Genomic DNA, 23593 nt, shown 5'->3' with positions numbered 1-23593 from the left:
GAATTGTGAAACAAACAAAAAAAATCAAAATAAGTTGAAGTTTACTGGTGCAGTAAAATTTGTACCTTTAATGTTATTATGAAAATATTAATAACTTCAAATTACTAAAAAAATTAAATAATATCAAAGCAATGCAAAAAAAAAAAGAAAAAAAGTCTAAAACCAAAAATAACCTAAATCTTTAGCTTTCCAAACTCTGATTACTGGACCAGCGGTTGGGAAAAATAGTTATTTCCAATCTTCCAATAAAAAAAGACACAAAAAACCAGGAAATTAATTTAAGTTTTGATTATATTTAAAACTTTTAAAGACATTTTATTTAAACATTCCCCTGACTGAATGAAATAATATTTGATTTAAAAATCCGGACCAATATATTGGCTTTGAAATAAAAGTTAGTTGTATTAACTCAAATGTATTTATTGATTTAAACTGTAAATTAAAAAAAAGGATAATTCCTCACTAAAATATTACATGATTTACATTCATACTCACAATTAGGAAACATATACCATTCATACCTTTTCTTTGTACTGTTGTGTCACCTAATGTCTATAACGCATTTTTTTTTAATATTTCCCAAATTATAAGAAAGTCCTGACATCACTAATCCATAAATGAAAAAGGAAGTCATGCATCAATTATAAACATTCCACTGACAGTGAAACTAATTCTTGAATACAACCAATCAAGTCTTAGAGATTATTTGAGCCTTGAGCACTTTACAATATTCTAAGTTTGTAAGAGAATGATAATCCCTTACTTCATGACAAGTACTCGCTAACGCTCGTACTTAATCGTGAAGAAAGGGATTATGTATATGTAAGAGAATGATAATCCCTTTCTTCGTGAATAAGTACGAGCGTTAGCGAGTACTTATCATGAAGTAAGGGATTATCATTCTCTTACAAACTTAGAATATTGTAAAGTGCTCAAGGCTCAAATGATCTATTCAAGAATTAGTTTCATTGTCAGTGCAATGTTTATAATTGATGCATGACTTCCTTTTTCGGCATGTCATTTATGGATTAGTTTTAGTGATGTGAGGACTTTCTTATCATTTGGGAAATAATTTTTTTTTAAAATGCGTTATAGATATTAGGTGACACAACAGTAGAAAGAAAAGGTAGGAATTGTATGTTTCCTGATTGTGAGTATGAATGTAAATCATGTAATATTTTAGTAAGGAATTATCCTTTTTTTATTTACAGTTTATATCAATTAATACATTTGAGTTACAACTAAACTTTATTTCATAGCCAATAATTTGGTCCGGCTTTTTACATCAAATACTGTTTCATTATGTAAGGGAAATGTTCAAAAATAATGCCCTTAAAAGGTTTTAATATGTTCAAAATTAAATTCCTGGTTTTTTTTATCGGAATACATGTATTGGAAATAACTATTCTCCCCAACCGCTGATCAAGTAATCAAAGTTTTTGAGATTTTTGTTTGTTTCAAAATTCAACTTTTAGTCAGTGACAATCACTGTGTGATAAATCCTTTCAATCTGATAAATGTGCTTCGGGGCAGTTGTAACTCATTTATAGAAACTCTTTGTATTGAACTGTAAATAGACCCAAATAATAGGATAATCCCTTACTAAGAACATGATTTACATTCATTCTTCACAATTAAGAGGCATCCAATCCTACAATTTCATTGGTCGAGAGTACTTTGCTATATTCTAACATTCTCTTACATATACGTAGTTGGATATGATTGACAAGTGCTGACCGTATTCACTTTTACACATACACATATGTTTAAATACACCCGGACAGGTAAAAAAGATTGGAACGTGTCCAAAAGTACATATGACCTGATCATTCAATCTAGGTCAGATTAAAACTGAAGTAGAGACATATAAATTGTTCTTCATGGCTGCATCATTTATCTAAAACTAATAAGTAAGATAATGTTAACGGACCAAGTGGATGTTCATAAACTCTGCAATATTTTTAATTCCAGACTGCAGTTGTTTGCTGTTTTTTTTCCCGTTGCATTTTTAACTAAATAAAAGGTCCACAAATGCAACCGTGCATGATATTAAGTAGTGTGATATTTTTTTTCTTTTCTGTGCGAATATAGAAGATTTTAGTTCTAAAAACTATGCATATATATGAAGAAAAGACACCAAGACCATAACAATGTTTTTTGCGTGCACCTAAAGACACTAATTAACTAAACTTCCTATTCACGGCGTAAATATTTAAAAAAAAAAACGTTACTCCGCTTCTAATTTATTGTAATGAAAAGATTTTTTAATTCAATCAAAGACTAAGAAATGAAATTTTATTTTCAAAGTAGTCTAGGTAAACCTTTGTATGAAACATACATAAATTAAAATAATAAACAGGCCATTGATATAAATGTTTTCATTGGATGATAAAATGGTGCTTTGCTCCTCCCAATCTTAAGGTAATAATCTTTTTATGGTTGAGCTAGTGTAACAAAAAATTTGTTCCCGCTTGACATTTGTTCCGCCGGAACAAATTTCATAGGAAATATGTTCCACTGGAATTTATATCACAGAAAATATGTTCCAGCACTGTAAAATTTGTTCCGGAACTAATTTTTTTAACAAATGTGAAATAAGTTCCGGAACAAAAATCACAGCTCCATGAATTTTGTTCCAATATTAAAATTTAAAAAAAAGTGAAATAAGTTCCTGTGATATTAGTTTTAAACGAAGATATTTCATAGAAATCAATGAATAAGTTCTGCTCAAAGATATTTCACAGAAAATAAGTACCTTTGCAACATATTGCAAAGAGATAATTTTCTTGTTATACATGTACTTAAAAATTATAATGCAAGCTGGATGCTGTACTGTGCTTGCATGGGGTAAATTTGCAATTGAAGGCATGACTGTGACTGTAGGATGAAGATAAGAAATAAATGCGATGGTAATGTATCATAATTTGCATTTATGTTTTATGTGGTATTCCCCATCCCTGTTAATCTGTCATGGGTGTTCTAGTCGGCATACATGTACTTAGCTATGAGGTCGTGGCACAGTTTCAAAAGAGTGTGTCTTTTGATTCTTTATGTCTTTTAATATAATTTCAGTCACTTTGTCCTTTTCAAATTAGTACAAATTTTCATCTTTAACTATACTTTTTTTCTGAATGATTATTCTTATTCTACTCTTTTCTGGCTCATAAGTGTCATTTTGGTATTTTTTAATGAGTATGTTATTAAACATTTGCTTTACTTCACAGGATCCAAATTGGATGTTTACACTTTTTATTTATAATTACATTATCAATATAATACGTTTTTATACTGTACTTGAATGATAACTTTAAACTCACTGCTGACAAGTGCTCAGTATATAAGAAAACTTGTTTAACCAGTGGAACATATTTCACAGACAAGGAACTTATTTCACCATGCGAGGAACAAATCTCACAAACCCAGAACTTATTTCACCAGGTAAGGAACAAATCTCACAAACCCGGAACTTATTTCACTAGGTAAGGAACAAATTTCACAACCCAGAACTTATTTCACCAGGTAAATTAAGTGAGGAACTTATTTTATAGAAATGGAACAAGTTATATAGAAATTGTCTGTGAAAAAAGTTCTCCCAGAACATATTTTCTGTGAAATTAGTTCCACTGGAACTTTTTTCACAGGAACAAATTTTGGCTCACACTAGCAAGGAAGCTAACCAAAGATTCTACCTTTAGCTACACACTCGTTGGAATCAGCTGAAAATCTCAGTGAAAGCAAGCAAACAAACTGAGAGAAAGCACAAACAGAAGAAAAAAATCCCAATCGATGCTTTAACGAGTTTTCGTTTAAATCGAACATTTATTTTAAGTGAAGACATTTATTAAATGTATATGCGATACACAGGTAAATATATGTTGCTAAAAATAGACAAACATACTTTTAAAAATATAAAACATTACACAAGGTCTTGTAATAAATGGCATTATGGTTATATTGCAATAAAAAACGCTGATTCAAATTAAATAATAATAACTAATAATTATTTAGGATCTGAAGATTAGTAACACACAACATTTGAAATGACAGGTAAGATGGTCCATGTTGATGAAAAATCAAATTTATTGATACAGAGTTTATATTTTACTGTGTGCATTAACCTTTGTGAATCTCTTTGTAGATCTACCATGTCTACGATTTTTAAATAATCATGGAAGGGCCATACTTGGAACTGTACAACGATTACCATTACTTTTTTGGTTAGATACTCGACTAAGAATTTACGCTGCCAAAGAGATGGCAACAATAAAATTTTATGTTGGTATGTATAACTGTCAACTGTTTAAACAAATATTGTGTATGTAACCAAAATCCCTTTATTCTAATTAAACCGTTTTTGTGTGAATCATGATTTGGAAACCACTCATCTTTAGCTTGTTATCTCCACGCTAAGACTAAAATGCTTATTAAAGCAAGGAAATTTGCAGAATAAAAATAATAAGAATTGGTATGAACTCTCCAACAGAGACCAAATGACGTAGAAGTTTAAAACAACTACAAGTCATCGTACGGCCTTCAACAATGAGCAAAACCCATACCGCATAGTCGGCTATAAAAGGACCCGAAATACCAAATGTAAAACAATTCAAACGAGAAAACTATCGGCCTGATGTATATGTACAAAACAATGAACAAAAAACTAATATGATATACAGCAACAAAAGATAACACTGAATTACAGGCTCTTGACTTGGGACAGGCACATACAGAATGTGGCGGGGTTAAGCTAGTTTACTGGCGCCAAACCCTCCCTCTAACCTTGGACAGTGGTGTAACAGTACAACATAAGAACAAACTATAAAAATCAGTTTTAAAAAAGGTCTTAACTCATCAGATCGAAATAAACCAGAAAAACATCTAACAAAAAACACAGACCGGCCGACTAGCAAGGTATTGCTACACCCCACAACAAAGAAGACACTAAGTACAGATCTGAGAGTACTCGCAGTTACTGACAGCTAGTTCAAAGCCAATAAAAACTTATACAAAACCATGCATCTTAGAAGACTAATTTTTGTTACGGTTCGTCATAAGACATTGTGAAACGTGACAGTGACAGTGATTCTGCCTAGAGACAAATATGTGCACCTGGAAAAAGTTTTTGAGGCATAGGTGGACCTAGATATGTAAAAGTTATATGCATAATGTGTTTCGGAAAAGTTTCCATTACTTAGATATTTCATAAGGATGTCCATATTTTTATTACATGATAACAACCAGTTGGCGTTTTAAAGTAAAAAAAAAACATTAAAATATTTGATTTTTCTTCATTTTAGTTTTAAATAGTTGAAAAAACGTTGACATGTTGCACAACTTGACACATGACATTTGTTCAATAATTTTTTTTTCTCGCAAAATTCCATCAATATGTTTTTAACTTCTCAAAAGTAATTAATTTAAATTTCTGAGACATTGCAACTTGATGGCTTCAGCTGAAACAAAACTGGTTCATTTTGCACGAAGGCAATTTTAAAAACAGGATAACCCGAGAATATTATACATGTTGTAGTAACTGAAAGGCTGATTTTTTATTTGTTTAGTGTCAAGTCAAATATTCAAAATATAACAGCCTAGATTGAAGAAAAATACACAAAAATTTAACACATGCCCTCACTAAATTTAACATACATACAGTTTGATGCTAATTTTAAATAAATTGTATTTTTTTCAAAAGTATTCATATACCAAAAACTACACATAAGTATACTAATATATAATATGTGAAATTTCCCTTAAAAAATATTTTCTTGTATAAAAAATATTTCTGAAATATTTTAGTGTTTTATTTTCGTTGGTTTTTTTTTTTACCTCAGTATATCAAGCTAAAACCAAGAAGGCGGACGAAAAAAAACCCACAAATTAGGCCTAAATAGTTATTTTCTTATTTTAACCTATACGCTATTTCTTTTATTTGCAGAATTCGTACTTCTAACAATTTTGCTTACATTGGACAACAGATCATTAGGAAAAATATACAAGTTTTTTATGTGTTTCGTGTTCATGATAATGACGTGGCCGTTTTCCAAGTACAATATTTGGAATTTTTTAATCAGAACAGAAACCGGATATCGAACATCATTCACCATGCAGAAGAGAACGTTTCACATTCACTTGTATTACCATTTAGCAGTTTCGTTTTTAGTCATTGCAACCTTCTTAAAGGTTGTGAGTTTCGTGGTCAAATTGTACAGGTATTTTCCCAGTAGACTAGTGGTAATGGGTACCAGTTTAACAACAGTTCATGTCCTAGCGCGTGCGTTAACTGGTGTATGTTCTTCAGTGTTTCAGAATAATGTTTTAATAATTTTGTATCATCTTGCTTTAGTCTATTTGACGAATGACCTATTCCGCATAAAATTTGTTGTATATCTTTCCCTCGTTCAATTTTACTACACTTTATACTGGCACAGTATAACTTTTTATTTGTTCTTTATAATCATTGCTGTGTCTTACTACTTTGAAGAAGGCGACGAACTATATTCTGTTAAAAATGCCTTAAGTGGAATCAAACAAGTAAAGATGATAGGAATAGACTGTAACACTTTACTTCTGTATTCTATTTTATTGTGTATCTTTATTTCACTAGATTTACACAATGCAAGTGTTTTCCTAGCTGGAACTATTTTTCTGACCACCATTAATATAATATGTGCCACATTACTAGGTACGATTGCCTATGTATCTGGTATCTCTTACATTACCCTTCTTCTACCAACTGCAACGATGTGGTTTTTGCGTGGAAAAAATCATGCCAGAAACACTTCCGACCATTATACATGTAAATATACGTTTGCGTTTTTTATCTTAGAAGCTCAGTCGTATAATAGTGCAGGAACATATATATTGATATACTGTTCCCAGAATAGTGGTATTAAATTGCATGGTATCATTATGTGTTTTGGTATATTTATCTTAGCTGGTTCTGTTTTAGAAGATTTACACAAGATTGTAGACTCTTTCTTACTGGAAGTTGGAGCATCAGGGGCCGGATTTTTTAAAACCTGCAAAGCTGTTTCAGCTATTATCATTTTAATAATATTTCCTATTTTTATTGTTGTAAAACTTTATCAAATTAGACTTATTGATATAGGGATAGTATGGTTTATTGTGGTAACGTCTACATGGCTATCTGTAACTGTTGAAGCTATAGGATCTCTATCAGTATATCTCCTGTTGGTTTTTGACAGTTTAGAGCCTGATGCATGGATAAACTTGGATAAATCCATGTATTGCGTACGTGTTTTAATCGGAATAATTCACATATTTTTTGGAACATTACATATATGCTATCTGATTTGGAACATAACCACTATTCAATGGAGTTGGCTTGGTTGTATAATTTTAGTTGGATGTATTTACAATATTTTCGAAAGAATAACTAATGGATGGAAGGAAGTCCATAGACTATCATTTTTACCGAATGCAACACAAGAACAGCTACATGCATTAAACGATGTATGTGCAGTTTGTCTGCGCAATATGAAATCCGCAAAAGTAACTCCTTGTAATCACTATTTCCACGAATCATGTTTGACAAAGTGGTCTTACATTAGTAAAAATTTTCCACTTTGTAGTACAATGATTACAACTGATTGGGCTGACGAAGTTGACGAATTTGAAGACGAATAAAATCGATATTGGATAATATCAGGATTACAATAAAATACCAAAAAATTAATTAGTTATCGCTATTACACATTTCTTAATTATGGCTAAGCCTATACGAAAATCATTATTCAATGGGGGGAGATAACTTGTATTCGTGATTTTTTAAAATGTCTATACCATTTATGAATTTTACATAATGATACTATCTTTTTGCAAAACTTCTGATGTACTTTATACTGCTGGAGGAAGTTGACAAATAAAACAGAAGTTAAATAAAATTTAATTAATCTACAAAACTGGAAAGCGCTAGAATATATCAATATTGTAGGAACATGTTTTAAACTAATAAACTGGCAATCACTACAATAACCCTCCAGCAAATCATGTAGTTTAGTTTTGAACTATATCAACCTGGAGGGTCTTGTGCTCATTTTTCTAATAAAGATCTAAATCAAATGCTTAAGACAAAATTTTTAACAACTAAGTATTGTGAATGTAAAAAGGGTGTGCATCAAATCTGTTGTCAGTTGTGATAATTATAAAAAATACGAAGATGTGGTATGATTGCCAATGAAACAACTATCCACCAGAGACCAAATGACATAGAAGTTTATAACTATAGGTCACAGTACGGCCTTCAGCAATGAGCAAAACCCATACCGCCTGTCTGCTTTACAATATTATGCACATTTATAGCTTTTAAAATCAGTTCAATATCAACTTAAAGGCTGTGAGAAGAAGTAATAAAGTTATACTTTGTTGCCTTATTATACCCGCTGTATTTTTTAGAAACACTTTGTAAGTAGTGTCTGGAGGTGTCTGTCCATGTATCCGTCTTTTCGTCCCACTTTTCACTTTTCTTTTACTTCTAAATTGATAAACATGATTTGGTGAAACTATAACAACACCTTACACATGATGTACTTTTGGACCTTTACTTTCATTTTTTTATCCGAATAATTTTTTGGGTTCATTTTGCAAGACATAAACTTTGTCATATCTGCACCATGAGTGCACATGTATTGATGCTTCTCTTCCTAAGCCCCTAATCAGAATTTTATGATACTTTTTCAGAATCTTCAACCTTCAATGTCTTTGTTTACCTCCTATTGTCATTGCTTTATCTGGGGATATCCATGTTGTGTCTGCAACTCCTCCTAAATCCCTTATTCAATTTTTTTATCTTTCTAAAAATCTTTACCATATCATTCCATTGTGTACATCTTTTTTTGGTTTTCCTTGAAAATCATAGACTTTGCCATTGCTTCAAGTGGGATAGGGGGTATCATATTTATGAGCTTTGGTCGCAGGACCTCTAGTTTGTATAGATATGGAAAATCACAAAGATCATTTGGATATAACAAAAAGCATTTGGGAGTTGCACACTGCCATTAGATTACCGGGGGTATAAAGATTCTTTGAAGGTCTTATTGAAATCAAGCTAAGATTTAGTAAAAGCTAGAAAGTACAGACGAACAAATGAACAAATAGCAACCCCACACCATAACCTCTATATGCCCCTGCTTGAGCACAATATCCCCGATGATGACTGAATCTGCAATTTTCATGAAAAAGTATCTTTTAAGTAATAGTAAAATGCATCAAATCTAAAATGCAGGGAATAGATGTAGAGAATAACCAACAAAAAGGAAGGTAAAAAAGGGGCTCCCACGAGCCTGAATGGCTCACCTGGTTAAAATATTCCTTTTTGATATTTATTCCACTTTTATTGCAATCAGTTATGTTTGCTTATTTATAAATCTTATTAAGTGGCATTTATGTAGCTCTTGTATTGAACATTTTTACTGTTTCCAGTAATAAAGTTTTCAAAATAATTGGCAAAATGATAGAAATAAGTAAAATTTGTCATTTCAAGGAATATCTTTACTATTTAGCAAGTCTGTTTTCTTCCACCTCAATACCACTATTTATTTTGGTTAATTAGTTAAAAAATTAAATTTAGTTTATAGTAAGTTTATTTTTTAGAAACCAGGACGGGTTCAAACAGCATGACTTTATTAGATGACAATACAAATACTAAAAATCCAGGCTAAAAATAAGGCAACTGTACTTTAATTCATTCAATGACCCGCGATGTCGCAGGTGTGCTCTAGTATCTTATAAAGAGTATGATAATTTGGCCATGTTGTCTTACTTGAAGATCTTATTTTGCTGATCTGTTTTGCTTTTCAAAGTTTCCATCCATCTATTATAGTTTTTTTTCTTAAAAGAAAAAAATTGGTAAAATCATCACTAGGGTGAAATAACTCCTTCTTGCAACAGCAATTTTGGCCATGTCGACCACAAAAAAAACTCAATAATGTAAATTCAGAAATTATTGCAAATTTTTTATCAATGTGAATAATGCGACTGGATGTGTGTCCCAATAATTAGAACTCTTATTCTGAAATCTGATACATATATTTGCATGCAGATTTTCCTAAAATTGCAATAATTAATTTTGCATTTTTGTTCATTCTCCAAAAATAGCAAAAATAAGTGAAAGCTATAATTTCTGAATTTACAGTATACATATTTGAATCATTTTGAGGGCTTTATATGTAACTTATCTGAATTAATGAATGTAAAATTGTTAAATTGTTAATGGCAAGAAGACTCAAAATTTCAGATGGACGGAATGTATTTATCACATTTTCAGCATTTACAATAAATATAGATACAATTGTACACAAATTATTTTCCACGATATTTATATATAAACAAGTACCGGTACATAATGGTATCAAATGTAATTATCTCTTAAGAAATGTTCAAGAATTAAATTAGATTATACAGTACAAGTATTTTTAGTGCACAGAGTTAAGGTAAGACTTAACATAACAGAAATTCAACAAACAAGTTTTAAAAGACAAATTCAGAGCGTTATTATTTGTATACAACATAGATTTCATTCAAATATAAAGATCTATTGCATTGCACAAAATTCAAATCTGATGGTAAACGTCTGCTACTTTAAAATTATGAAACAGCTTACAGTTTAGGGCTATTCCATTAAAATGTATGTGGGAGGGTAGGAAGGGAAGTTTAATTATTGAATGTGGGTCATGGGTCTTTTTTCAGTATGCGTCTATTACCATTATGCAAAATTATCTAAAAAATGGTTCTTGGTTGTAGGGATATTTTGAAAGTCCCTTCCTACCCTCCCACATACATTTTAATGGAATAGCCCTTAAAGGACAAAGAATAATGCACAGTTAATTCTATAAACTCTATTCTGTATTTCTCTTCAAAAACTGATTTCTATGTTTTTTAAAAGCAAAAGCTAATTCATGAGATATGTATTGGGATTTTTTAATTTTGCTATGAATTTGATAATGCCAGAATGCCATAATAAATATTTCATAATATCTGTTTTCTTAAACATAAGTTCAATCTTAATTCTAGAAATAATTTACTTTTATTTTTGTTAAACAATAGCTTTTTTCTTAAATGTGCAGGTGTGTGATCAAGGCATCATATATTTTTAGAATAATTCCTTCATCAAAAAATATAGTGACTCAAAATATTTTGCATTTTTCTTTGTCATCAATGATATATTTCACTAAGATTTTCGATCACTCATTCATTCCTGGTTGAAGTTAAAATTAAATCTCTGGTTGTCCAGATTTCTGAACCACTTCATCAATAGTTTAAAGAGATAATGTCATATTGCAGTTCTTAAACACGTAGGCTAGCTCTAGATTTGTCCAAAATTTCTTTCCTGATCTTTGGGTAGTTAGGATGGCTACTTAGTACCTACAATAGAGAAAATAAGAAGAGTTTTAGTTTAAACATTAAGAAATTTCAACAATATGTTTTCATATCATGATATCCGATGTGAAATTTAACATTACCTGAGTCATAAAATACATGTTCAGAAAAGATCAAAATTTAAAGACTTATTTCCCTTTTTTTCTTTGTAATCATGGTAAAGTTGATTGTTTGTCTATTAGCATAAAATTTATTCAAATAAATGTGCAAGTCTTCCAAGGAACATGTGTTGCCTGCCATATCATAGTAATATAAACAGACATTGCTATGTCTATTGTGTTAGAATGGGATACCCATAAAATCGCTAAGATCAAAAATTAAAAAAGCAGGTGCACAACTTCCTGTCATGTAGAAAAATCTATGCCATCTTGGTTGAATTTTGTCAAGAAGCTTTAAAGAACGATGACAGCACAAGAGGTCTGCATTTATCATGTGTTGCAAAAGCTTTGCTGTTGGGCGACATAACTATTTCAGCAAATATAATATTCCAATTGTATAAAAGTACATGTATTGTAAATTCAGATATATGTGTTATAGAAACAAGTCTCTTTGATGACAATAGCAAGATACATAAATGCATATCAAGTGCTTGATAAGAGGGAAAAATAGACACACATTTTTTGTGTGTGTACTATTTATTTGCTTATTTTTCAATAATGTGTGGGTTACCAGTATTCATGACTTACATGATGACAAATATCTATCGCATCTACAAATCTTTTTGCCTTTAGGTAATTAAATCCCAATTTATAACCTGTAAAAAAAGAATATGTTATAAAATTTCTAGATGATGCATATGCGTAGTATTGTGCAAAATGTTTTTTTCTCAAATATCTAAATGGGATGTATGATCAAAACATATAAGTGCTTCCAAAGAAAATTTAAAAAATGCTCACGTTGTTGAATAAGCATAGTTCCACTTTACATAATTCATCAGAAGTATCAGAAAACAGGAAGTAGGTGTCTTGACAGATTTGAAAAGCACTCACATGTTACAATTCATCACTGTTGGGCTACTGACCATAAATGAAGTTATTCAGTTCAGTAGTATTGGAGAAATGAGTGATAATTTTTTTTAAGTTCATTCAAAATATTGAACAAGAATGTGTCCATAGTACACGGATGCCCCACTTGCACTATCATATTCTATGTTCAGTGGACCGATAAATTGGGGTCAAAACTCTAATTTGGCATTAAAATTAGAAAGATCATATCACAGGGAACATGTGTACTAAGTTTCAAGTTGATTGGACTTCAACTTAATCAAAAAACTACCGTGACCCAAAACTTTAACCTGAAGCGGGACAGACGGACAGACGAATGGACACACAAACCGAAAAACATAATGCCCCTCTACTATCGTAGGTGGGGCATAAAAATAAAAGTATTGGCAAACAGGTAGTGTGTATTTGACAGATTCATCACTGTCAAGCTGCTGACCAAAAATGAAGTTATTCTGTTCAGTAGTTTCTGAGAAAAATTAACAAAATTATTTGTTGGCCCGACAAATCAAGGGACGGATGAACAAGGTGATTACAATAAAGCCCCTACCTTTTAATCTGAAGGCACATTAAACAAATTAAATGTGTGGTAATTGCCTTCAGAATTCTAGGTAAGAAACATTCCAATGTTTTGCATGTATTTGATACAATATAATTTGGTATTGTTTACTTGTACCTAGAATTAAGCACATTTTCTCAACTGATTTTTATACGACCGCAAAAATTTTGTGGTCGTATATTGGTATCACGTCGTTGTCCGAAGACACATTGGTATCCGGACAATAACTTTTGTTTTAGTGTATGGATTTCTATGAAATTTTACCATAAGGTTTATGACCACAAAAGGAAGGTTGGGATTGATTTTGGGGGTTATGGTCCTAACAGTTCAGGAATTGGGGGCCAAAATGGAGGCCCAAATAAGCATTTTTCTAGTTTCCAGACAATAACTTGTGAAATGGTGTATGGATCTCTCTGAAATTATACCACAAGTTACCATATCACAAAGGGATAGTAAGAATTTGCTTTGGGGGGTTATGGCTCAAACTGTTTAGGAATTAGGGGGAAAAACAAGGGTTTCCAGGTTAATGGACAATAACTTAAGTACAAAACATAATTTTAAAGCAGTGTAAGGGAAGTATTTCAAACACATATTGTCAAATTACCTCCCTTACACTGCTTGTAAATTATTTATAAAGAAATGTACTGCTTTTAGGTGATTAGCTGTCAATTTATTTTTAAAAGTTACTATTTTAAAAATGTTTAATAAAGGTAATTCAATTATAGCCCTGATTAAGTATGTGAAGGAATTTTATTTTTAGATATTACTATTTAATGTTGCTGATGGAGGCTTCTTAATTTTAGGCATGATTATGATGTCATTTTCTATTTTTAAAATTATTTAATTTTAGCCATGATTATGTATGTGAAGGAATTTAATTTTAGATATTACTATTTAATGTTGCTGATGAAAGTGTTTTAATTTTAGGCATGTTTATGATATCATTTTCTACTTTAATACTTTTATGATGTATTTAAATGGGTTTTTATGGTTGCAAAGTCCTAGCTGTCAATTTATTTTTAGAAGTTACTTTTAAATGCTGATGAAGGAATTTTATTTTTAGATATTACTATTAAAAATTGCTGATGAAGGTTTTTTAATTTTAGCCATGACTATGATGTCATTTTCTATTTTAATACTTTTATGATGTATTTAAATAGGCTTTTATGGTTAAAAAAAAAGGCATTTTTCTAGTTTCCAGACAGTAACTTGTGATTAAGTGTATGGCTCTCTCTAAAATTGTACTACAAGGTTTCATACTACAAAGGAAAGACTGCAATTGAGTTTGATGGTTAATGCTAAAAGGGGGATTCAAAAAGTTTGGGGGAAGGGGGGGAGTTTCAATTTTTTTTAAAAGGGTTCATATTTTTTTTTTTTTAATTTTTTAAATTTCAAATTTTTGAAAAGTTTCAAGAAGAAATCTTCAATTGCACAGTATTGCGCATTAGATTTTTAAGATCTTGGACCACATTTATTTTGTGTCAGAAACCTGTAATATGTCAAAAATTTGATCACAAGCCAAATTCAGATAGTATCAAGCTTGAATATTGTGTCCAAATTTGCCCCAACTGTTCAGGGTTCGACCACTGCGGTCGTATCAGGCTGCACTCAGCGCAGCATTTTATTCTGTATCTTTTTTAGTATTCCACTAATTAAGATAAAATAAAAAATTTCATTTTATTTTATCATAAGTGATAAAAAAATTCATAACCCAACAACATATTTTTGTGTCTGTATGAAATCAGGTACCTCACCAGTGGTTGTCTCAAGTAATATTTTTTTGTTTTTCTGTCTGGTTAGGATTATTCTAGACTTGAGGCAATTAAGATCTTTATAGACCCTTGTATATTGTATAATAATGTATGCTGACCTTTATGTTGGCTTCTTAACATATACCACACGTTTTCCTTTTTGTATATATACAGATAGGTGTGTCTTTAAAACATTATGCAATTTTCTCCCTGTTAGGTTTCTTCCAAGATTTTTTTTTACCAAATGTATATAATTTGAGTCGCAAAACAAATACAACGTGAGCTAGACCCAAATGACACCCAAATTGGACTACCCAAGTTAATCACAATCAGACATCTAGAATTTCATTTTTTTGTCCTATTACTTTACAATACCTACCTATAACAGGATTATTTTTGTTGCCATATTTCCAAGCTGCTTCATAATTCTGAGCAGCATCTTTATATGATTGTTCCTTCTCCATTATATATCCCATGTACTCATGTGCTTTACAGCAGGACTAGAACAAAATATTAACAAACATTATAAGCTAAAAAGGAAAATAGTTTATTATCAGGATTTACAAAAAAAAAAAAAATATATTCTGCTGCTTATTTGATCCTGTAAATTTATAGACAAAATTTGAAATTTTGGACAAGTGTGATACCTTATTGATAACTTATTTTAAACATTTTGTTAAAGTTATCCCTTCATTGTTACCCCTTTTTTGGGGGTTCTTCTAACTTTTCTTGTGTGTTGCAACATTATTTTGGTTTCTCTTTTAAACAGAAGAAATAGAATTTAGTCACTGCAATGTCTATTCAACTCATTACGTTCCACTGCAATTTTACTTTCATTCCTTTTCACACCAAAGTTATTTTTGACCAAACATGGTTTACATCTAAGATAAATAGCAAAATAAATTTATACCAGAGAATAGCTTTATCTTTTATATGACCCATCTTCTCCTAAAAGTAAGACTTACATTATTGTGTTGCAGACATCTTTTCAATAACTCTGTTGCCATGTCGTATTTCCCTGACTGTAAATGTAAAGTAAAATAAGTTTAAAAATGTAAAAACTACACTACAGCTCAGGTGGATTTTGCTTTTTCCACCCGCCCACAGTGGGAGTGGGCACCAGGTGGGCAAAATTTCTAGCTTGTCTACTCTGCCCACCCATAGGAGTGGGCATGCAATTACTTTTGTTGAATCAAAAGACTTGTAAGTACAATCAATTGAAAAAAGCAGATAAGCATTTGTAATCAATATTTTTACAAAAAAAAAGAGAATATAGCTAGAGTGGTCTGTTCTGTGGGCTGTCTACTGTGGGCAGGTGGAAAAAGCAAAATCCACAAAGGCTGTTGTGTAAAAGTGATACATTCACTGTAACAATAAGTAAAGTTCTGTGACAAAAGATTTAAGAGCTGTTCCAGATTAAAATGCACGGGGGACAAGGAAGGAACTTTTTTTCAGAAACCAACAAACCATAATATAAAATTTTCATTTTACTTAAACTCGTATAAAATTCTAAATATGCAACCCTCCACAATTAATTAAGTTGGGTACTTTCCATCCCCCCTTATGATCAATTTTGGAACAGCCCTTATGAATTAGTTTATTTCTATTTCTGATTGATTTTGACTGATCATGAGGCAAAATTTTTTTGTAGAAATAGATTTTATTGATATGCACCTGCATTGCATTTTAGTATTTTTCAAATCTCAAATTATATTTGCTTCTGAATCTGGATCATATTGTTTGTGATTAGTTCGTATGGTTATTCAATGATGTCAGAATGCAAATCTTTTCTTTAGTTTACTGTAAATTCAGAAATTATTGTGAGTTTTTTATTAATGCGAATAATGCGACTTGGTGAATATCGCAATAATAAGAACTCGCATTCTGATATCGGACACATATATATGCATGAAGCTTTTCCAGAAATCACATTAATTAATCTCCCATTTTTGTTCAGTTTTCATAAATCACAATAATAAATGCACGCAATAATTTCTGAATTTACAGTAAATTATTCTGCTAAGGATTTTGAGAAAAATCTCAAAACAACAAAAAACACCATGTGCTTTCAAGTTAGAATGGGAATTTTTTATACACAGATATTGTAAAATATAAGTCATTTCACACAGCATAACCCTTTTGGTATGTTCCCTATGCTTAATTACCAAAAAGGCTTCTTATTGTTGCTTGTGGCTGACATTTTATGAATTCTTCATGTTTGTACAGAACACCTGATAATTAATACTTACTATGCAAGTAACTTTAAAATAGAGAATGGAAATGGGGAATGTGTCAAAGAGACAACACCCCGACCCAAGAGCAGAAAACAGCCCAAGGCCACCAATGGGTCTTCATTGCAGCGAGAAAATCCAGCACCCGAAGGTGGGCTTCAGCTGGCCCCTAAACAATAATGTATTCTAGTTCAGCAAAAATGGTTGTCACACTAAACTCCAGAACACATAAATAAACAAAAAATAAAAAAACATACAAGACTAACAAAGGCCAGAGGTTCCTGACTTTGGACAGCCGCAAAAAATGTGGCGGGGTTAAACAGGTTTTGTGAAATCTCAACCCTCCCCCTATATCTCTAGTCAATGTGGAGTGGTATAAAAAAGTCATGGACTTCCTTTAATTTAAATCTGTCCTTTCTGTTAAATAACCTTTTTTCACCAACAACTTATAATAATCTACCAAACATTGCTAATGGAGATTACTGACTACTGTAATTATGGGGAGATAATTCATTCAAGTTATTAAATGGTCATTCAGTTCCTTGTAACAATTCAGCTAATATTGTATACCTGTATATAAATGTCTGCTAGCAATAACCAACTCTTCTCTAAGTCTTCTGCATCCTACAAAACATATAGAATTCAAAAATTACCTGGTATCTTCAAAGACTTCAATTATTGTGGATGTATCCTTAACATATTTACTTGGACACCTTCTGTTCGTGCAAAATTGATCAACTGACTAACCAATGCTGAACATTCAGGATGTTTACATATTATATCACATATATATATATACACACACATAAATATACCTTTCTGTGCACTACACTAACACACTAACACACTAACACTCTAACAAATATAACAGTTAAATATTGTGTGGTTGGGGTTTCCTCAGGAAAGAATATTTTGTTTTGAAATATTTGAAAATTGTAAAAAACTTTTTTTTTAAATATAACTCCAGTTGGTGAACTAACGCCATTGTCTTTACTTTTGATAGTCTCCTGAAGTAGATACCTTAGTATACAGGGTTGTCAATTAATACAAACTATTGCAAAACTTAAAATACCTATATATGACAATAACACTTCATTGAGTCTGCAATTTTATTAAACTGGGTCTGTTTTCTTAAAAAAAATAGTTATCTATCTATACACCTTATCTGCCATTAAAAGATATCACAGAATTTCACTTAAATTGCTATGTCCCATGAGAAAAAATGCAAAAAAAATTGTTGTTGCATGTAGTAAATAGCTTATGTGTTGCTGAATTCAGTTCTATTCTCTCTTAAGTGTTTTTTTGTCTTTTTTTCACTTACTGTCATGGTCCAGTTATTTTTGCCGACTCTTTTCAGTTGATTTCTTGCTCTAGGGGTTTGCTTCAGAACCATATATGCTGCAGCCATTCCATATAAAGCTCCTACATGATCTCTCTAAAAATTTATATATATTTATTCCAAAATGAAATGATTTGCTTTATGAAAAAAATATAGAAGAATCTTGAGTTTCAATTTGTCAAATCTGTTAAAGAAGAAACCATTCATGTTACCAATTTTCTACAAGTGATCTATTGAATTTGATTCTCACAAGAGATAATTACCAATATACATGTAACAAATATCTCTGACAGTAGTCAAGAAAATCCTTCATAAACTTTCCTTGGTCATAAATTTGATTTACAGCTATAATTTTTTAAAAAGCTTCAAAAGACATCCAAATAGACATGTTTATTTGTTAAAAAAAATTTTAACAGACATATGGTTTCTGTTGTACCTAACATGAATAATATCTTTTCAAATAAAGACTCTGTCACATGTCTGGTTATTTTCATGTCTGCTTCAATTACATGTATGATAGAGGAAAAGAGGCAGTAATATATCTAATTATAAAATATGTCATGTTTTAAAAAAATGTCTTATGTAATTTAATCAGGCAGTTCAATTTTTATGTATTTTGTTTTTCCCGCTTCTATGCTGACGACAATTATAGCAAAAACTGTTTAGTGAAAAGCTCATAAGAGCTTATGATCAAATGTTTGTCAATATGCTGAATCAATTTTTTTTACTTTACTTAGTAAGCAAAAGGTAAACGCTTACAAAAAATCATGATTTTCAGTTGAAAAAATGAGGTGTAAAAGTCAATGAGATAGCATCCCAGTGATATTAAAACAAGAATGTGTTCATAGTACACAGATGCCCCACTTGCACTATCATTTTCTATGTTCAGTGGAACGTAAAATAGGGGTCAATCTAGCATTAAAATTAGAAAGATCATATCATAGGGAACATGTGTACTAAGTTTCAAGTTGATTGGACTTCAACTTCATTAAAAACTACCTTGACCAAAAACTTAAACCTGAAGCCGGACAGATGGACGGACGAATGGAAAGACAAACGAACGAACTGAAAAACATAATGCCCATAAATGGGGCATAAAAAGAACAATTGACCTCTAAAAGTGAAGATTATCTTCTAATTGTGAATAACATACTTCATTAGTAGAGATCTCCATGAAGGCATTTAAAGCTTTCTCTATATTTGCCTTTTGTTTAGTTGCAATCAGTGCCATGTTTTCTAACAACTTTGGTCTGATATCACCAGGCTTTGGTTTCAATTCCTACAATAACAATTAAAATTAAAAATCATACAATATCTTTAAATTTGATTAAGGGCTGTTCCTTTTAAACATGCATGGTACCCAAGGAAAGCATTTTCAAAATGGGGCAACCACCTATAGAGGCAAATTAGAAATTCACTTATATTTTCACTGTACTTGAAACCCACCATATATAGTTGAGATTTTAAAGTGCCTTCCCTGGAACAGCCCTAACCTTAAAGTTTATTTAACCCAAAATACCAGTGTTTAAAATACAGATCACCCATTTTAAAAGTTTTAAAAATATCTAGCAGTAGTTTATTGATGTATTTCATTAAGTCTAGAAGAACACTTTTTGGGGGTATTGAACTCAATACTGCTACAGTGAAAACTTTATTGCAGTTGCTTTGCTTTAGATTTTCTGGATTTCCATCTGAACAAGTTTTGTTTCAATGCTTGATCTTTTTTTAGACACACTTTTGAGAAAGACTGGATTGCCAAACTGCAGGATTGAATGGTTTTAAGTTGTACACTTCTTCATTAAAGTCATGATTCTATATCTGAATAGTGTGAAAGTATTTTTCCCCTGGATTCCAATTTACCACACATAAAAGTATTCTTCCCCTGGATTCCAATTTACCACACATAAAAGTATTTTCTCCCTGGATTCCAATTTACCACACATAAATGTATTCTTCCCCTGGATTCCAATTTACCACAATTAAAAGTATTTTCCCCCTGGATTCCAATTTACCAAACATAAAGTATTTTTCCCCTGGATTCCAATTTACCACACATAAAAGTATTCTTCCCCTGAATTCCAATTTACCACACATAAAAGTATTTTCCCCCTTGATTCAAACTTACCACACATAACAGTATTTTTCCCCTGGATTCCAATTTACCACACATAAAAGTATTCTTCCCCTGGATTCCAATTTACCACACATAAAAGTCTTCTTCCCCTGGATTCCAATTTACCACACATAAAAGTATTTTCCCCCTGGATTCCAATTTACCACACATAAAAGTATTTTCCCCCTTGATTCCAATTTACCACACATAAAAGTATTTTCAAAGTATACATGCATTATCTTTAGAAATTTATGTTATTCAAACATTTCTTAGAATACTGTGGATTCATTATTATTTGTGGGATATCAATTTTGGTGAGTGAATGTAAACCATGAATTCATATGTTCAAAGCAGTACAAATCTATACGCTTGTATGCATACTTTGGCAAAACAAAAACTAGAGGCTCTAAAGAGCCTGTGTCGCTCACCTTGGTCTATGTGCATATCAAACAAAGGACACAGATGGATTCATGACAAAATTGTGTTTCGGTGATGGTGATGTGTTTTTTTATCTTACTTTACTGAACATTCTTGCTCCTTACTATTATCTTTATCTATAATGAACTTGGCCCAGTAGTTACAGTGGAAAATATTATGTAAAAATTTACAAAAATTTACAAAATTTATGAAAATTGTAAAAAATTGACTATAAAGGGCAATAACTCCTTAAGGGAACAATTGACAATTTTGATCATGTTGACTTTTTTGTAGATCTTACTTTGCTGTACATTATTGCCGTTTACAGTTTATCTCTATCTATAATAGTATTCAAGATAATAACCATAAGCTGCAAAATTTTCTTAAAATGACCAATTCAGGGGCAGCAACCCAACAACGTGTTGCCCGATTGATCTGAAAATTTCAGGCAAGATAGATCTTGACCTAATGAACAATTTTATTCACGACAGATTTGCTCTAAATGCTTTGGTTTCAGAGATATAAGCCAAAATCTACATTTTACCCCTATGTTCTATTTTTAGCCATGGCAGCCATCTTGATTGGTTGGCCGGGTCACCGGGCACATTTTTTAAAACTAAATACCCCAATGATGATTGTGGCCAAGTTTGGACAAATTTGGCCAAGCAGTTTAAGAGGAGAAGATTTTTGTAAAAGATTACAAAAATTTACGAAAAATGGTTAAAAATTGACTATAAAGGGCAATAACTCCTTAAGGGATCAACTGACCATTTTGGTCAAGTTGACTTATTTGTAGATCTTACTTTGCTGAACATTATTGCTGTTTACAGTTTATCTCTATCTATAATAATATTCAAGATAATAACCAAAAACGGCAAAATTTCCTTAAAATTACCAATTCAGGGGCAGCAACCCAACAACGGGTTGTCCGATTCATCTGAAAATTTCAGGGCAGATAGATCTTGACCTGATAAACAATTTTACCATGTCAGATTTGCTCTAAATGCTTTGGTTTCAGAGATATAAGCCAAAATCTACATTTTACCCCTATGTTCTATTTTTAGCCATGGCAGCCATCTTGGTTGGTTGGCCGGGTCACTGGACACATTTTTTAAACTAGATACCCCAATGATAATTGTGGCCAAGTTTGGTTAAATTTGGTCAAGTAGTTTCAGAGGAGATGATTTTTTTAAAAGATTACAAAAATTTACGAAAAATGGTTAAAAATTGACTATAAAGGGCAATAACTCCTTAAGGGATCAACTGACCATTTTGGTCAAGTTGACTTATTTGTAGATCTCACTTTGCTGAACATTATTGCTGTTTACAGTTTATCTCTATCTATAATAATATTCAAGATAATAACCAAAAACGGCAAAATTTCCTTAAAATTACCAAGTCAGAGGCAGCAACCCAACAACGGGTTGTCCGATTCATCTGAAAATTTCAGGGCAGATAGATCTTGACCTGATAAACAATTTTACCCCATTTCAGATTTGCTCTAAATGCTTTGGTTTCAGAGATATAAGCCAAAATCTACATTTTACCCCTATGTTCTATTTTTAGCCATGGCGGCCATCTTGGTTGGTTGGCCGGGTCACTGGACACATTTTTTAAACTAGATACCCAAATGATGATTGTGGCCAAGTTTGGTTAAATTTGGCCAAGTAGTTTCAGAGGAGAAGATTTTTTTTAAAAGATTACAAAAATTTACGAAAAATGGTTAAAAATTGACTATAAAGGGCAATAACTCCTTAAGGGATCAACTGACCATTTTGGTCAAGTTGACTTATTTGTAGATCTTACTTTGCTGAACATTATTGCTGTTTACAGTTTATCTCTATCTATAATAATATTCAAGATAATAACCAAAAACGGCAAAATTTCTTTAAAATTACCAATTCAGAGGCAGCAACCCAACAACGGGTTGTCCGATTCATCTGAAAATTTCAGGGCAGATAGATCTTGACCTGATAAACAATTTTACCCCATGTCAGATTTGCTCTAAATGCTTTGGTTTCAGAGATATAAGCCAAAATCTACATTTTACCCCTATGTTCTATTTTTAGCCATGGCGGCCATCTTGGTTGGTTGGCCGGGTCACCGGACACATTTTTTAAACTAGATACCCCAATGATGATTGTGGCCAAGTTTGGACAAATTTGGCCAAGTAGTTTCAGAGGAGAAGATTTTTGTAAAAGTTTACGGACGACGGACGACGGACGCAAAGTGATGAGAAAAGCTCACTTGACCTTTCAGGTCAGGTGAGCTAAAAATCAAATATCCACAAAAATACATTTTATCCTCAAAGTGTGAAAATTGATATTCACAATAATAACTGAATCCAGAATATATCCATAGAATTGTACCTTTAGAAGTTTCTCTGCTGTTCTTACAGCCATTTGTTCACTATCTGACTTGTCTTTGTCTTGTGACCTACAATATATTATCATTATCGTGATACCGTAAACCAACTTTTTTTGCTGATACTTTCTTTATGTTTAGTCCTTGCTGGCCCACTATGTCACAATTTATTTTAGCAGTTTTTGAACTTTGTTGATGAATTCATTATCATATAAGATGATAAAAATTTTAAATATTCACTGCCAATTGTATTAGCAATATTGTTCCAATTCACAAAAGTGGGATAAATAAATAGCTCGCAAAAATTAGTTTACAGCAAGTATTTAACATTGCAAAAAGTAAAATAATAAAATTACCGAACTCCAATGAAAATTCAAAACAGAAAGTCTTTTTCAAATGACAAAATCAGAAGCTCAAACAC

The 23593-nt window shown here is 31.5% G+C and overlaps 2 protein-coding genes and 1 long non-coding RNA gene across 3 annotated transcripts in view; 1 reads left to right on the top strand and 2 right to left on the bottom strand.

The window, feature by feature from the left end:
* Positions 1-3900: 3900 nt before the first annotated feature.
* Positions 3901-9007, top strand: LOC127729920 (RING finger protein 145-like). The gene is made up of 3 exons (XM_052237888.1): positions 3901-4047; positions 4139-4279; positions 5936-9007. Exons 1-3 carry the CDS (start codon positions 4041-4043, stop codon positions 7645-7647), a joined length of 1860 nt encoding a protein of 619 aa, XP_052093848.1. The 5' UTR covers positions 3901-4040; the 3' UTR covers positions 7648-9007.
* A 1242-nt stretch (positions 9008-10249) lies between these two features.
* The window catches only part of LOC127729916 (tetratricopeptide repeat protein 21B-like), a 61688-nt gene continuing 48344 nt past the window's right edge, over positions 10250-23593 (bottom strand). Inside the window, exons 31-38 of the mRNA XM_052237853.1 lie at positions 23178-23244; positions 19432-19557; positions 18261-18374; positions 17510-17563; positions 15674-15730; positions 15088-15208; positions 12084-12151; positions 10250-11382 (exon numbers count right to left, since the gene is read on the bottom strand). Coding sequence (XP_052093813.1) covers positions 11305-11382; positions 12084-12151; positions 15088-15208; positions 15674-15730; positions 17510-17563; positions 18261-18374; positions 19432-19557; positions 23178-23244 — 685 coding nt within the window. The 3' untranslated portion in view covers positions 10250-11304. The remainder of the gene's footprint in view (positions 11383-12083; positions 12152-15087; positions 15209-15673; positions 15731-17509; positions 17564-18260; positions 18375-19431; positions 19558-23177; positions 23245-23593) is intronic.
* LOC127729940 (uncharacterized) lies at positions 21594-23083 on the bottom strand. Its single transcript, XR_007994905.1, has 2 exons — positions 22779-23083; positions 21594-21775 (listed from the first exon to the last, which is right to left on the bottom strand). It is a non-coding gene; the product is annotated as an uncharacterized LOC127729940 (long non-coding RNA).

This window comes from Mytilus californianus, unplaced genomic scaffold, assembly GCF_021869535.1.
Source record: "Mytilus californianus isolate M0D057914Y unplaced genomic scaffold, xbMytCali1.0.p SCAF_2, whole genome shotgun sequence".
Taxonomy (NCBI): Eukaryota; Metazoa; Mollusca; class Bivalvia; order Mytilida; family Mytilidae; genus Mytilus; species Mytilus californianus.
This window is presented reverse-complemented; position numbering and strand designations above follow the sequence as displayed.